This window comes from Macrotis lagotis, chromosome 1 (assembly GCF_037893015.1).
Source record: "Macrotis lagotis isolate mMagLag1 chromosome 1, bilby.v1.9.chrom.fasta, whole genome shotgun sequence".
Classification (NCBI taxonomy): Eukaryota; Metazoa; Chordata; class Mammalia; order Peramelemorphia; family Peramelidae; genus Macrotis; species Macrotis lagotis.
Window position 1 is genome coordinate 706,830,917 of NC_133658.1, and position 15,538 is coordinate 706,846,454.

The 15,538-nt window shown below is 34.8% G+C and overlaps 1 protein-coding gene across 3 annotated transcripts in view; it reads left to right on the top strand.

Annotated features, from left to right (window-relative positions):
• The window catches only part of PLA2R1 (phospholipase A2 receptor 1), a 153,731-nt gene that overhangs the window by 71,582 nt on the left and 66,611 nt on the right, over positions 1-15,538 (top strand). For all 3 annotated transcript variants that reach the window (XM_074215874.1, XM_074215875.1, XM_074215873.1), the window contains exons 9-10: positions 3,094-3,192; positions 9,141-9,253. In XM_074215874.1, coding sequence (XP_074071975.1) covers positions 3,094-3,192; positions 9,141-9,253 — 212 coding nt within the window. The remainder of the gene's footprint in view (positions 1-3,093; positions 3,193-9,140; positions 9,254-15,538) is intronic.

Genomic DNA, 15,538 nt, shown 5'->3' on the forward strand with positions numbered 1-15,538 from the left:
CTAGTTTTGCAGAGTAAAAAGTTTAAAGTTTAGTGAGAAAATAAAGGTATTAGATAAACTTGGGGCTAGAATGTCTCAGCCACTTATCTTGAGCTTGGTGTTAACAAATCAGTAATTCCAGATATATATAGATATACATATACATATACATATACATATACATATACATATACATATACATATACATATACATATATACACGCACATATATATATACATACATATATATATATATATATATGCAAAAATGAGGAGAGTATTGGTAGCAGCATTTGTGATTCTTCTCCAAAAAAAGCTAAAGTAAACTCTCAAGTGTAAGATGAGGTATTTGGGGGCAGCTAGGTGTCACAGTGGATATAGCACTGGCCCTGGAGTCAGGAGTACCTGGGTTCAAATCTGGCCTCAGACACTTAATAATTACCTAGCTGTGTGGCCTTGGGCAAGCCACTTAACCCTATTTGCTTTGCAAAAAAACCTTAAAAAAAAAAAAAGATGAGGCACTTGAAAAAATGGAAAAGAGGCAGAGTTTGTGGGTAAATGAGATGGTGAAGACCTTGGCTCTCTTTCCTGCTGGGAAGGCTCAGCAGAAGCTGGTGACTCACTCCAGGGCAAGTGCTTGTCATTGGGGAACAACTCAACTGTGGAACTTAAAGGGAAACTGGAGATGGCAGATTGTTCCTTTTCCTATTTAGACCTTGAGGCTCTTCTGATATCACTAAATACTGAGCCTCCCCTTCTTCATGTTCTTCTAGTGTTGTCGCTTTTCTCCCTTGAATTTTATGGGTTATTTCACGGTTACTGTGTGAGGAAAGGGACATATTATACCTGGAAGTATACCTATCAAGACAGAATCAGGAGCTTTTTTTTTTTGCAAGGCAAATGGGGTTAAGTGGCTTGCCCAAGGCCACACAGCTAGGTAATTATTAAGTATATGAGGTCAAATTTGAATTCAGGTACTCCTGACAAATAAAGTTAGATTTAAATAAATGGAGAAATATTTATTGTTCATGGGTTGGCAGAAAAAATATAATAAAAATGACAATTCAATTCAAACTAATTTACTTATTCAATATCATCCCAGTTAAATTATCAAAATATGGGGCACCTAGGTGGTGCAATTGATAGAACACTGGCCCTGGAGTCAGGAGGACCTGAGTTCAAATATGACCATAGACATTTAATTATCTAGCTGTGTGACCTTGGGAAAATCACTTAACCCCATTGTCTTGCAAAAAAATTACTAAAATACTATTTTATTGAACTAGAAAAATAATAACAAAAATCATTTGGAAAAAACAAAAGAGCAAGAATATAAAAGGAATTAATAAAAAAGTAAAGGAAGGTGGTTCAATAGTATCCAACCTTAAACTATTATAAGATGATAAATGATACTGGCTAAGAAATAGAAAGATAGATCAGTGGAACAGAATAAACATGCAACGCACAGTAATACATGTTTATAGTAACCGTGTTTTTGACAGTATAAACATTAAGCTTTTGGAACAAGAACTCACTATTTGGTAAAGATTGGGAAAACTGGGAAGCAGTCTGGCAAAAGCCAGGTATAGCTCAATATCTTATATCATTAACCAAGATGAGTTCAAAATGGATGTATGACCTAGATATTAAGGGAGATATCATAAATAAGTCAGAAGAACATGTGACATATTGCCAGTCAATCTTATGGATAGCAGAAGAATTTATAAACAAGAGATAGAGCATTTGAGATGCAAAAATGGATAATTTTATAATAATAAATTTAAAAGTTTTTTTTTACAAATATAAACAATATAGCCAATATAAGTAGGAAAACAGAAAATTGGGGGGAAATTTTAGACAATTTCTCAGATAAAGGTCTCATATATCAAGAATATAAAGAACTTTGCTAAATTTATAAAAATATGGAATATTCTCCAATTAATAAATGATCAGAGGATCTGAAAATTCAGTTTTTGAATGAAGGAATCAAAGCTACATATAGTTACATGACAAAATGCTCTAAATCATTATTGATTAGAGAAATGCAAATTGAAACAATTTTGTTATATCATTCCATATCTATCAGACTGTCTGAAAGAGTAGAAGAGGAAAATAACAAATATTGAAGGAGATATGGAAAAATTGGTAAATTGATACACTGTGGTGTTTCACATCACAGTTCCACTGTGGTGGAACTGAACAGATCCAGTCATTTTTTTTTTTTGCAAGGCAATGGGGTCAAGTGACTTCCCAAGGTCACATAGCTAGGTAATTATTAAGTGTCTGAGGTTGGATTTGAACTCAGGCCTGACTCCAGGGCCAATGTTCTATGCACTGCACCACCTAGCTGCCCTGATCCAATCATTTTGAAGAGTAATCTGCAATCGTGCCAAAAGAGTTATAAAGCTATGTATATACCCTTTGATACAGTATATCACTATTAGGACTTTTTTCCAAGGTCTTTAGGGAAAAAGGAAAGGAACCTATATATTCTAAAATATTCTTAGTGACTCTCTTTGTATTGGCAAAGACCTGGAAATTGAGGGGAAATTATGAAGGAAGATGCTGTCAACTTCCAGAGAAAAAAAATTTATTAAAATATATGCATGGTATAGTTTACATATATGTAGATATGTATACACTTACATACACATATGTATATGCATATATATATCTATCAACTCCAACTCTAGTGTGAAATGGCAGATAGGGAGGGAGATAACTTAAAATGTAAAAAAAAATAAAATATTTTATTTAAAAAAGGAAATGTGTATATTATCAGATTTAATGCTTTACTATAAAGAATCATATGCAGAAAAGTATATTTTCAGCAGTCTCTAGGGCTTTTGGTGGTCATGGGAATCTAACCTCTATTTCCCATACGTTCAATAGTATTTGTTTATTAGTATTTGACTTTTGTGCCTTTTTCTGGAAACATTACTTCCATGAAAATCAAAGATTGACTGTACCTATACTATCTGTCAAGGTTGTTATAAGGAAAATACTTTGCAAACCTTAAAATATATGTAAATAAGAGCAAAGATTAAAGTTGTAAGGGGATAGTATTACCATAAAAGTCTTAAGTAGTACTTCTTGCATTTTTATTTTCTCCAGGAAGGACGGTGGAAAGTTAAAAATTGTGAAGAAAAACTTTCTTACATTTGTAAAAAACAAGGACATGTCTTTTCTGAAATAAAATCAGGCTGTCATGAGGTAAGTCTGTTTAACATAAATTATGCAGAAGGACCTTTTGACATAGTCATTTGAAATTATTATCTTTTTTTACAAGAGGAACTAATTATATGAGTGTCATTTAAAAAAAATATATACAAGTGAATCATGAAAGATTTACAACTTTTTGAAGGCTGTCTTTATGGATCATTGCCTTGTCGACACTTGTGACCTAAATTTCCGTTTCTTTCTAGATCAGAAGTTTAAATGATTTTCTTCTCCCATCTGTACAAATAATAAGTGTTACATGATGCCACATCTCACACATGGTTTTCATAATTCAAGTGCAGTGGCAGATGGAAAAGGAGGCATTCCTTTGATCAGAGGAGAGAGCCCTTATACCCATACTCTTACATTCCTTTCATTTATAGATAACATAAATAGGGTGAGAGGACTATCAATCAATGTGTTTAGATAGAATAAAGCAATCAAAGGCCAGAAACTTTATAAAGTAATAGTCTATTGGTAAATGGAAGACAAAAAATGCTTATAAGATTTTTAAAATGAAAAGATAGAAAAGTAATCACTATTATAATAATTGAAATATGTCTAAGATACTGAATTAAAACTATCAGGGACACTAAGATGATATAATGGTTTTAGGTAATGGAGCCTTGAAAATAGGAAGACCTGAGTTTAAATCTCATTTAAAATGAATGCCAGTTATCACCAGGGGACAGTAAGTCACTTAATCTCTTAGTGTCCCAGATAACTTTCTAAGTCCTTGATTATAGATAAGCTGTCAATTGGCATTTCAGGGGTGGGAGTTTTCTCACTGAGTATTCCTTAAATAGATGAAATTAATTTTTTCCCTATTGTAGTTTTGAAGATTTGAATGACATATAATTGTTGTCACCTTTTCATTATTAATGAAAAGCATTTTTTCCTTTTCTCAAAATGTCTCAGTTCTTGGATTTTTTATATGACTATGTAATTAATAGATAGGTAGATAGATATAGATGTGTGTATATATATATATATATATATATATAGATGTATATACATGTCCATGTATAAACATACATAGATAAAACCAGATATGTGATTTTATCAGCATATAAATGTTGAAATAAATTTCATTAGCATATAAAAACAAATTCCCAATAAAGAAGAAATTTCCCTACCAGTCCAAGTCAGCACCTTCTTTTCAATGTATGGTCTTAGAGAGAATTATTATTATTATTGCAATTAATAATAATAATGATATTAACTAGCATTACATAGCACTAAATTTTGAAAAGAACTTTACAAATACCACCTCATTTAATCTTCACAACAACTCTGGAAGAGAGGGGCTGTCATCCTGATTGTACCAGGTCTTGACCAGGATTAAGTTGACTAAGCCAGGACATATCTGAAGCTGGATTTGAACGCAAATCTTTCTGACTCAGGATCTAATATTACCTAGCTATTTCTGTGTGTGTGTGTGTGTGTGTGTGTGTGTGTGTGTGTGTGTGTGTGTGTGTGTATGGAAAAAATATGTGTATATAGATAGCTGCGGATGAAGATTAAGATGTAGACAGAGGATATACAGTTTGTAAAGGGATAATGTAAGTTAGAAATATTTCATGAGCTACCCATCTTCACTTATATCATTTTCATAATATTCTTTAACATATGTAAAAATACATGGCATAGAGAGATCTTCAGAAATGTAGCTGTTACAAGATTGGGGTTCAGTGGTTAGAGCCAACAAATCAGATTTTGGAATCTTAGGGATATAGATTTCTTTACTTTTATTAAATTTGGTACAAGTTTTCTTCATAATAGATACATTTGGTTTATTTTATTTTGTTCTTTTCACCAAGTCTATCTGCAGCTCTTTAGGTCATGCTTCTAATGCAGTCAGGTTCAAGGGCTGGACACCTCTATAAGTCAGTCTGTTTCTTACTATTCCATGGTTACAGATATCCCAAAACCTGTTCTGCTGTTTTCCAAATGTATATCATTTGTTCTCTGAGACTTCTGAGGGGTTTTATACAAACTTAAAATAAATTCTCCTAGAATTTCTTTATTTTTTTTTTTTATTTTTGCAAGGCAATGAGCCCAAGGGCACACACAGCTAGGTAAGTATTAAGTGTCTGAGTCAAATTTGAACTCAGGACCTCCTGACTCTAGGATTAATGCTCTATCCACTGCACCACCTAGCGGCCCCCCTTTCCTAAAATTTCTACAAATTTTATGGTCTCTCCCAAGGATAAAAATTATGCTTATCATTTATGTTTTGGAACTGTTTATGTCATTATTTTAAGAGAGATTATAGATTTAGAACTGGAAGCATCTTTAGAAGTGAAGTGAGGGAGGCCGCTAGGTGGTGCAGTGGATAGAGCATCAGCCCTGGAGTCAGGAGTATCTGAGTTCAAATCCGACCTCAGACACTTAATTGCCTAGCTGTGTGGCCACTTAACCCCATTGCCTTGCAAAAACTAAAGAGAGAGAGAGAGAGAGAGAGAAGTGAAGTGAGGAATTAGACCTAGAGAGAAACCATGTAATTTGCTCAAAATCATACAAGTATTTAATGGTGAACAGAATTTGAATCAGTGGTCATTCTGCTACACCATTGTAACCTCCCTTTGAAAATTCACACCTGAAGATACACACACACACACACACACACACACACACACACACACACACACACATCCTTCACCACACAGAGGCATGCTCTCAATTCAAAGAATGTATACCCCAAACCTGAGCAGAACTTATAGCTTCCACCAAGGTGGAGCCTTGAACAAGAAAATGAATCCAGTCTCATCATCAGCAATGTTCTTATGAATTATGTTAAAGTCAGGACTTTGTAAGAAGGAAGAAGAACTCTGAATGTCCTCAACACATTATTAAAATCATTTTTCATACCTTGAGGTTATCTTTTTGTTGTTCAGTAATGCCTGATTCTTTTTTACTCCATTTGGGGCTTCCTTGGCAAAGGTTCTGGAATGGGTTTCCATTTCCTTTTCCAGCTCATTTTACTGATGAGGAAACTGAGGTAAACAGAACTTAAGTGACTTGCACAGGGTCACATAGCTGTTAAATGTCTGAGGGCAGATTTGAACTTAAGTCTAACTGACTTCAGGTCCAGGATTCTCTCTACTGTGCCACCTAGCTGCCCATGAGATTATCTAATTTAACTTATTCTGGAGATAAGGAAAGTGAGTTCCAGAAAGTTGAATTAACACCAATATTTCTGAATCAAAATCAAAAATTTAAAAACAAATACTATATGTTCCTATTTGTTTAACTCAATTGCTTTCCTCTATATACTCAATGGGGTATGAGAAAAATTAATAGTATATTGCCACTATAGATAAGCAATAACAATATCTCACCAAAGAAAACACTTGAGAAGTATGAAAATATCTGACACAGACTAAAAATTATATAGGTTGAACCTCCATGTATGTGGGTTTGTGTGCATGTATGTATGTGTGTGTACCTGTATGTATTGTGCATGTATGTTTGTAATTGCGCTGGCAGCTGGTACATACAGATCTTTAGGAATGTAGATGTTTCAGGATTCATATCATTTAGTTGTTAGAATTTTTTTTCCTACTTCAGACATTTTTGAAGCCCAAAACCAGGAATCATGTTTCATATTTTTTTCCCTTCTAACTCAGTTGTTTACATTCTAGTGATAACAGACAATACAGATTTCTCCCTTTGTGTACTAATTATTGTTTCAGAGAATGATCTAGCTTTCCCCCCCACTGTTCTAACTGTAGGATACCTACATTTTATCTGACATTGATCAGCCTCTGGGTTGATTAGCATTAAGCACTGTCTAATGCAGAATAATAGACTTCCCCAACTTTTTAGTTTCATTGTGTTTTCCCATTCTGAAAGAAGAGTGCATGTCTACCATAAAAGAATGAGAATTTGCATGATTATTGTTAGTTGTTTGATAATTTTGCTCCCCATCTTCTTTTCTCTCAGACCAACTTTGTCAGTGTTTATAGATTGAATGCTTTAATGTCCTAATATATTTCTAGTTCACTGATATTTTTATTATTAATATAATATGAATATTTCCCATCCTTACAGAAATTTGTTTAAATGTAATCTCTTTTTCATAAACTTTACTGAATCAATTCAGAAAATCAGTCTGATAATTATATTAAAAAATAATTTTCTTCTATACTAGTTTTGATGATATGAATGGCATGGATAGTTGTTTCTACATCTTTGTTATTATTTAAAAACATTTAGTAATCACTTACCAAAATGCGGTATAATACAAATGATATTAGCAAATATAATCAGACTCCCTCTTCACTTTCCATGCATAGACACCAGCCCCCAGTCAATTCACTTTTAACATTTCATTTCTTTTCCTTTTTCCTTTTATCAAATTGTCTTCACTCTTGAGTTTAGTTTTTATTTGACTGAGTAAGCACTCTATCAGTTCTCATCTAAAAATGACTAATGAAGAGGGAATATTTGGTCTAAAAAGTCAAATTGTCAGAATTCCTTGGCCTGCCCATCTAAACCCAAATGAACTCTTTAGCTTCCCTTCCATACTTTATCTACTTTAAGCCTCTGTTGTTTAAAAGATCTGGGGCTATGAGAGAATGGAATGAGAAGGAGGTGGAGGAGGAAGTCTGGAGGAGTTAGGAGCAGTAAATACAGAATCATGAAAAAAGAGTCAGATGAGTGAGCTTCTATAATCCATGACTCAGTGATAATGTTCCAAATTTAAATTATTTATTTCTCAAATTGAGTTTTCTTTCATTTACTACAAGACAAAGACACTTGCCAAGAATTATACTATAAATTGTGTTATATATGATCTGATAAAAAGCAATAAGTAATGGCAGAATACAGAGTAAAGAAGGTTAAAAGACTGGCAAGCACAGAATATTCCTACATCCTAAAGAGAATTTATTCAGTTGAAGAAAATTCTTCAAACCTTAGTGGACAAAGAGAAGAACAATGATTGTATTTCACCTCATTGGACTGTTAAAAAAAAGGGTCACATTTCAGAATTTGGTCATGTCAGTTTGGGGCAATTGATTTTGATTTGGGGAAGGGGCAAAGTTCACTTTTCTTCTACAAAATGGACAGTTATTTTAGCTCACTCCTCAACCTTTTTTGCATTCTGTACACAGACCAGTAATAAATAAGATTACTGCTAGTTTATAGTCCCTTTATCTGCCATGAACAAGTTTTCTTCATTACCTTAGCTGTAGTAGCTTCATGTGTAATATGAGGATAATTCTTTCCCATTTCACATATTTATTGTAGGGGGGGAGAGAAGCAAGAGATCATAGATATAATAGTAAAAATGAACCCTATTCTAGAGGTATCTGCTCACATCCTCTCCATTACTTTACACATAGCTGAAATTCTCTGTGGGAATAAATTAAGGACTATTTTTTTAAGTCTGAAGAAAAGATGTAAAAAGACATTTTTCCAGTCTGTCGGGCAGGGGTGGGGGTAGGCGCAAAGGGGGGGGGGGAGAAATAGATGAATGATACTACTCACTCAATTATAAGGAAATTCATGGATTCTTGAAAGGGCTGCTATGCTATCTCTTAACCTTTTTCAAGATAGGAAACAAACCACAAAAAAAAAAGAGCAACCCAAGGATCAGGTTTTATCTGGTTTCCATTTTTGTGGTATTTTGTTTATTGTTAGAGTTTTGGGATTGTGGAGTGGGGAGTGAGTTCTTCCATTTTCATTTGCTTTAGGCAAGTTTCAAGATAGTGATTCAAATTACTATAATGTTAATAACAATGAATCAATAGAGGAAGAACTAAATGATATTAAATTGTTCTGGATATGGACATAAAAGCTGGGAAACAAATTACAAATTGGTCTCTGGGTTTAGAAAATGACATCATAGGAGGTTATGAATGAGCTGAGTTCAAAAGGGATCTTGCTTGTTAACCAAATCAGTTTTGTTTCCCTGATTTTATATTTCCTTTTTTAAGGGATGGGAAAGACATGGTGGATTTTGTTACAAAATCGACCCAATCCGTCGAAGTTTTGAACATGCTTCCAGTGGCTATTACTGTCCTCCTTCACTTGTAACAGTTACCAACAGGTAGAATAATGCTTTTTTAAATAGAAACACAACTGCGACACCAAGCAAGAGAGAGAGAGAGAGAGAGAGAGAGAGAGAAGCCTTTGCTACTGAAAGAGATCAGCTCCAGCTGTTCCAGCTGCTCCAGCTGCTTTATGATCCACTCTTGATGAAAAACAAATGCTTATTTTGCACCACAGTATCAATTTCTTTGGCTGAGATTAGCTGAAATCATAAAAAGGCTATTCCCAAATTGATTTTATAGTAACAAATGCTAATGCAAATATTTTAATATTTCAGTCTCTTAACATTCCATAAAGATTTATTAGGTCTTTTACAGAGCCTTAATATTATTCTTTCCAACTCTGCTAATAAATTCAGCTGAATTTTTTATTTCATTACCTAATTACTTACTTATGTAAAACAAATATGCAATTTAAAAATTATTCTTCATTAAGTATAACACTTTCTTTGATTCTGATCACACTTTAAAAAATTGTTGGAATAGTAAAAGGAAATGATGACTAATATGGCAAATGTTCAAATGTCTCACAATCCTCTCTTAAGTGTCTACTGTAATTTACTTTAAGTCTTTCATGAGAAAAGTATCTTCCTGACATTGAAGGAGAAAGGGTAGCCTTGAAGCTTGCTATGGAATTCCTAACAATTGAGAAAATTTTAACATATGACAAATAGTATTAAGAGCTTGATAGTTCCTTTCCTAAATCTAAAGGGAGCACTATTGAGGGTTAAGGGGAAGGGTTTGAGACTGAACACTAAAAGCTTTGACAAGGAGGACCACTCTAATGGAACCAATGCAAAATCACAGCACCATTACAACCTTTGACATCAGGCAACGTAGAAATCTTTTGCTAACTTTGTCCCTCAGACTCTACTTGCTTTTATATATCGCAATTACAAAAGGTGTGGGAAGACTTCCTGTGCTTTGTTTTTAAAGATTAATTTAATTATTTTCAATTAAGAAAAGTTGATTTTCTTTCCTCCTACATCCTTTTATCCCTCCCCATACCCATTGGAAAAAAAAAAGATAAACAAAGTCCTAGGAGCAGATATACAGAGTCAAGCAAAACAAATTCCTGCATTGGCCAAATCAAATACACATAATTCATTTTTCCTTATATTCTTGAACTTGTCAAGGAGCCTGACCTACAAAGTTACTCTTTTAGCAATTGCACTTTGATTCTCTTCTCCTAGAAGTGAAGAATGAATCCTATTTTTTGAAAAGTTGTGTTCTTTGACCAAAAAGAAGGTAACATGAACTTTTATCATTCATAAAATATCTCTGTAAGTGAAGTACTATATCAATCATGATGGGAGAGACAAAAACAAAATTAAAAACACAGTCCTTGCTCTGGTAAGGCTTACTAAGGGAGATAGGACTTAAACTCTCTCTACCAAGGTCTTATGAAGATAATTGAAGGACAAGGACTGTATCTGTGATTATATAAAGAACTCCTGGGTGAGGAAGCTCCCTCCACCAATGCACCTTTTCTAAAATTTCTAGTCAGGGGGTAGAGTTAGCTAGATGGCACAGTGATTAGAATATTGTACCTAGAGTCAAACAGATTTGAGTTTACATCTGGTCTCAGAAACTGAAGATTGTCCCTAGACATATTTTAATCATCCCCATTAGGTAACTGAGTAAAATTGTGAATTTAGGAAGCCAGGTGATAAAGAGAATAGATCACTAAGCCTGGAGTTAGGAAGATCTTGTTTTAAATTTGATCTTAGATACAAGTGGGTGAGCCTGGTTAAGTCACTTGATCTCTGTATGCCTCAGTTTTCTCATCTTGGAAATGTGGATGACCATAACACCTACCTAGGGTTGTTGTGAGAATAAAATGAGATCATACTTGTAATTGACTCTAAACTCTAAAATTCCATACAAATGAATGCTAGTTATTATAATTACTATTAGAGTGGCCTAGGGCAACTTGCCCAAGATCACACAACCACTATAGGATAGACATCATTTCAGAAGACATAATTTCAGAAGAAATCTGGTGAAGCTGAAAAACTTCATGTTCTAAAAACCAAGTAGGAGGGGGCAACTAGGTGGCACAGTGGACAGAGCACTGGCACTGAAGTCAGGAGGATCTGAGTGCAAATCTGACCTCAGACACTTAATAATTACCTATGTGACCTTGGGCAACAACAAAAAAAGCAAAACAAAAAAAAAAACTAGGAGCAACATGGAAATGGCATAAAATATCAGGACAGAAATAGGGATAGACTTGTGATTTATTTGATATAGAAAACTCCAAGATAAGAAAACTCTTATCAGTACAGCTTGGCATCTTCTCTGAAACTTGTATCTTAAAGAATTGCTTTGAGCAGCTAGGTGGCAAAGGGGAGAGAGTGCCAGTCCTGAAGTTAGGAAGAATCATCTTCCTGAGTTCAAAATTGGCTTTAGATACTTAGTAGCTGTGTGATCCTGAGCAAGTCACTTAATTGTTTGCCTCAGTTTCCTCATCTGTAAAATGAGATGGAGAAGGAAGCAGCAAACCACTTTGGAATCTTTGTCTAGCAAACCCCAAATGGGGTTATGAAGAGTCAGACACAACTGAATAAAACTGAAAAATTAGAGAACTGAGAGGTTAAGTGATGGAGCCACATCAGCCAGTATGAACCCAGAGCTTCCTGGGTCCTGAAGCTAGCTCTTGAACCTTTACAACAAGGTGCCTCTTAAAGTGTCAGAATTATTTTAATGTGTTAAATTCTTCAAAATTTACTAAGTGTATGATATAAGTGGACAAAATTTTCTTAATTTTGTGCTTGATTTTTCTTGAGAGTTTGTTTGAATTTTAAGGGCCAGCCAGCTCTAGGTGGATTTTCTATTTTAGATCCCTCCTTTTACAGATGAGAAAATTGGGGCCCAGCAAAGTCAACTTTCCAAGGGTTGGAGCTGGAGATGGAGCTAAGGTGAGAGAGAGAAGACAGGAAGTTGCCTGTGCCCTTCCTAGTTGTCCTCAGAAACAATGTTGAATTGGACTTCTAAACAGATTCTGGAGGGGCAGAACCTATATATTTCTCAGAGGGATTTCAGGCAATGTCTGTCTCACTTGGGTAAAGGGGGAGTGGAATACGGGTCCAACAGGTGGCTACCCTAAGGCAGGGAGCAAGCCAGCACCTGAGGCCCCAGTGCAGGAAAACCAGGGACCAGACCTCTGACCTCCAGGACAAGAAGATTGGAGCTGTTCTCCACAAACCCCAGAAGCAGAGCTCAACTATAAAAATGAACAAAAAAACCCAAAAGAACCCTAACCATAAAGTGTTATTATAGCAACAGGAAAAATCAAAATGCTAACTCAACGGATTAAAATGACAAAGTGTCTACATGTAAAACTCTTAAGGTTAATATGAATCGGTCTCAGGTCCAAAAAGCCCTCTTGGAAGAGGTCAAAAAAGATTTTTAAAATTAAGAGAGGTAGAAGAAAAATTAAGAAAAGAAATTAGAGTTATGTAGAACTATGAAAAATTCAACAACTTGGAAAAGGAAGTCCAAAAATTAATTGGAAAAAACCAACCCCTTAAAAATAGAAATGGCCAAATTGGAGGGGAAAAATGGAGAGGATACAACTTGCCAAGGATCATGAAATACATTAGTGGTAGGGGCAGACTTAAAACCCAGCTTCTTCTGACTTCTAAGGTAATTTCTTTCCATCATTCCCAGCTGTCTGCAGGTGTAAAACAAAGATGTTTCAGCAGGATTGAAAAACCACTAGGTCTTTGAGTCTTAAATTGTTAATAGCAATTTTTTATTAAGGAAAAATTAGGGAGGGACAAATGTTTCATTCAATGATTCCATAGATCTAGACAACCCACTGTGTGACTTGGAGCAAATTCATCTTTCTGGGCCTCAGTTTCCTCCTCTGTAAAATGATTTTAGTTTTGTCTAAGATGCCCTTTAAGGTCCCTTTTGACACTAAAATCCTGTGGTTCTGAGGAGTTATCCTCTAGTGCTTTTGACAATCATTTTTCCCTATTACAGATTTCCTGTTTGAGGTAAAGTCACTCCCGTCACTCACTAACATATCCTGGCTCAGTTACTAATGGATTTTCCACCCTTCTGCACAAGTGAGTGACAGGTTGGATGGGCACAATTAGAACCACCTGCTCCAAATTACTTAGTTCTTTTGTTATCTGGACAACACTTAGCACTGACTTTTTTTCTCCCATTTAACCCTTTGTTCAAGAAATGAAGGAAAGGAAGGTCCTCAGATAATCCTGAGTAACAGAATTACTACTTTTTACAAACTGTTGACAGACGTCTTTCAGTCTTTGATTCTCTGCTTGTAGAGAGGCCACAAATGTGGGAGTACTCATATGAGCTCCGAGGTTGCCATGGCTGATTATCACATTGCACATACAGCTACATTTGAATCACTCTGCCATGAAATACAGGGCAACCAAAAATCCACATGACATTTGATTCTCTGCAGCTTTTTAGCAACAGACAGAAATGATCTTGTAACACTTCAGTTAATCTTAGTTTTATATTTGATTTCTTTGTTCAGTCATTTTTTTTTCCCCTACAGACCCATTTCAGGATATTTCCTCTAATAATATATTTCTCTTCTAATATCATATCAAATATAACTCTCATAGTTTCAAAGTCCACTGAATTTAGAGGTAAATAGCCTACAAGTTTGTATTCAATGCTAGGCATTTTGCTTTTGGTGAATACATGTATTTAATTCAATTCTGTTGACTAAACAGTTATTAGGTGCCTACTAAGTACAAGGCAGTGTGTTCAATTAGGATATAAAGGTAAAAAAATGCAACAGTTCTTCTCTTGAATAGATAACATTTTTACAAGGGAGAAGAAAGCATATATAAGAATGGATAAATAAGAAGATGATACATAATCAAAAATTATCTTTATATGATGCTTTAAAGTTTTCAAAACATTTTATAAATAATATCTCTAAATAACCCTGGGAGTTAGGTGCTATTATTATGCTCATTTTACAGATGAGGAAACTGAAACACAGAAATGTTAAGTAACTTTCCAAGGGTCATAAAGATAATAAATGTCTGAGGACAGATTTGAACTCAGTTCTTCCTGATTCCAAGTCTCTCTCTACTTCACTACATAGCACTAATGATTGGGATTACCAGAAAGAATTTTAAGACGTTTATAGTTTTGGGGGGGAATGGAAAGGACGTATACATAAATAATGGGGGAACACAAGGGAGAAAGGGATAGGTACAAGGATTAGACCAAATAAAAGGAGAATTAGAGGAAGGAGAGATATTGTTTAATCCAGAATGGTCAAGTAAAATGTCATGGAGGAGGTGGTATCTCAGTTGAAATTTGAAACAAAAGAACTTCAGCAAAGGAAGACAGAGTAGGATGTTCTTCCCTATCTGGACATGGGGAATAACACAGGTAACAGAGATGATAGAGGACAGAATAAGATTGGAGGAAGAGGTTAGTGCATTTTGTTTGGATTGTAGAGGATGGAAACAGTAGCGACATGAGATAAAAGCGAATTGAAGCCAGATCACTGTAAGGCTTTGAATGACAGGAATGTGAGTTTAAAATCCATTAAGTAGACAAGGGGGAACCCCTAAAGGTTTTTAAGCAAGAAGAAAAACAGGAGAACATTTATGTTTTATAAAAATTATTAATCAGTATTAGAAAGGATGGGTTAAGAGGTGGGTAGAGCAGTTAGGAAAATCAGTTTGGATTCTGATAATAGGTAAGAAGAAAGGAAGTGAAGTGGTAAGATCAGAAGTGAGAGATACTCTAAAAGTGGCTAGTTAGTAAGTTCCTTATGAAATTGCATGGTGTACCTTTTCTTTCTTGCATCAGCATGGTGATTGCTTTTGGTTTCAAACTTTTATTCCTCTGCCTACTTATCCCATTGAATTTTGGGCTCTGAGATGCTTTTCTTTAGTCTGAACCTTTGAAATCTATTCTCTCAAAACCTCGACTGACATTCAGATTGTATCTGGCTCTTCTGTAACATTTCCACTTAAGCAGACAACTTTGTTCTCTTTGTGGCTCAGCATTAGGTTAAAAATAGAAGTTCCCCTTATCATTTCCTTCACCTTTTGAAATTACTACTAGGGAAAGTTAAAATTATATCTGGCAGTTCTAATTTTGTGTGTATGTGTGTGTGTGTTTGGTGGGGGTAGTAAAAGAGGAGGAGAGACGAAAGAAAGAAAAAATTCTGAATGTTTTATCATTCATCTATTACAAGGAAAAATCTTCATAGAGGGGTAACTGAAGCCAAGGAAATAGAAGACAATAAAAGAAAAGTAGAAAGAAAGAAAAGG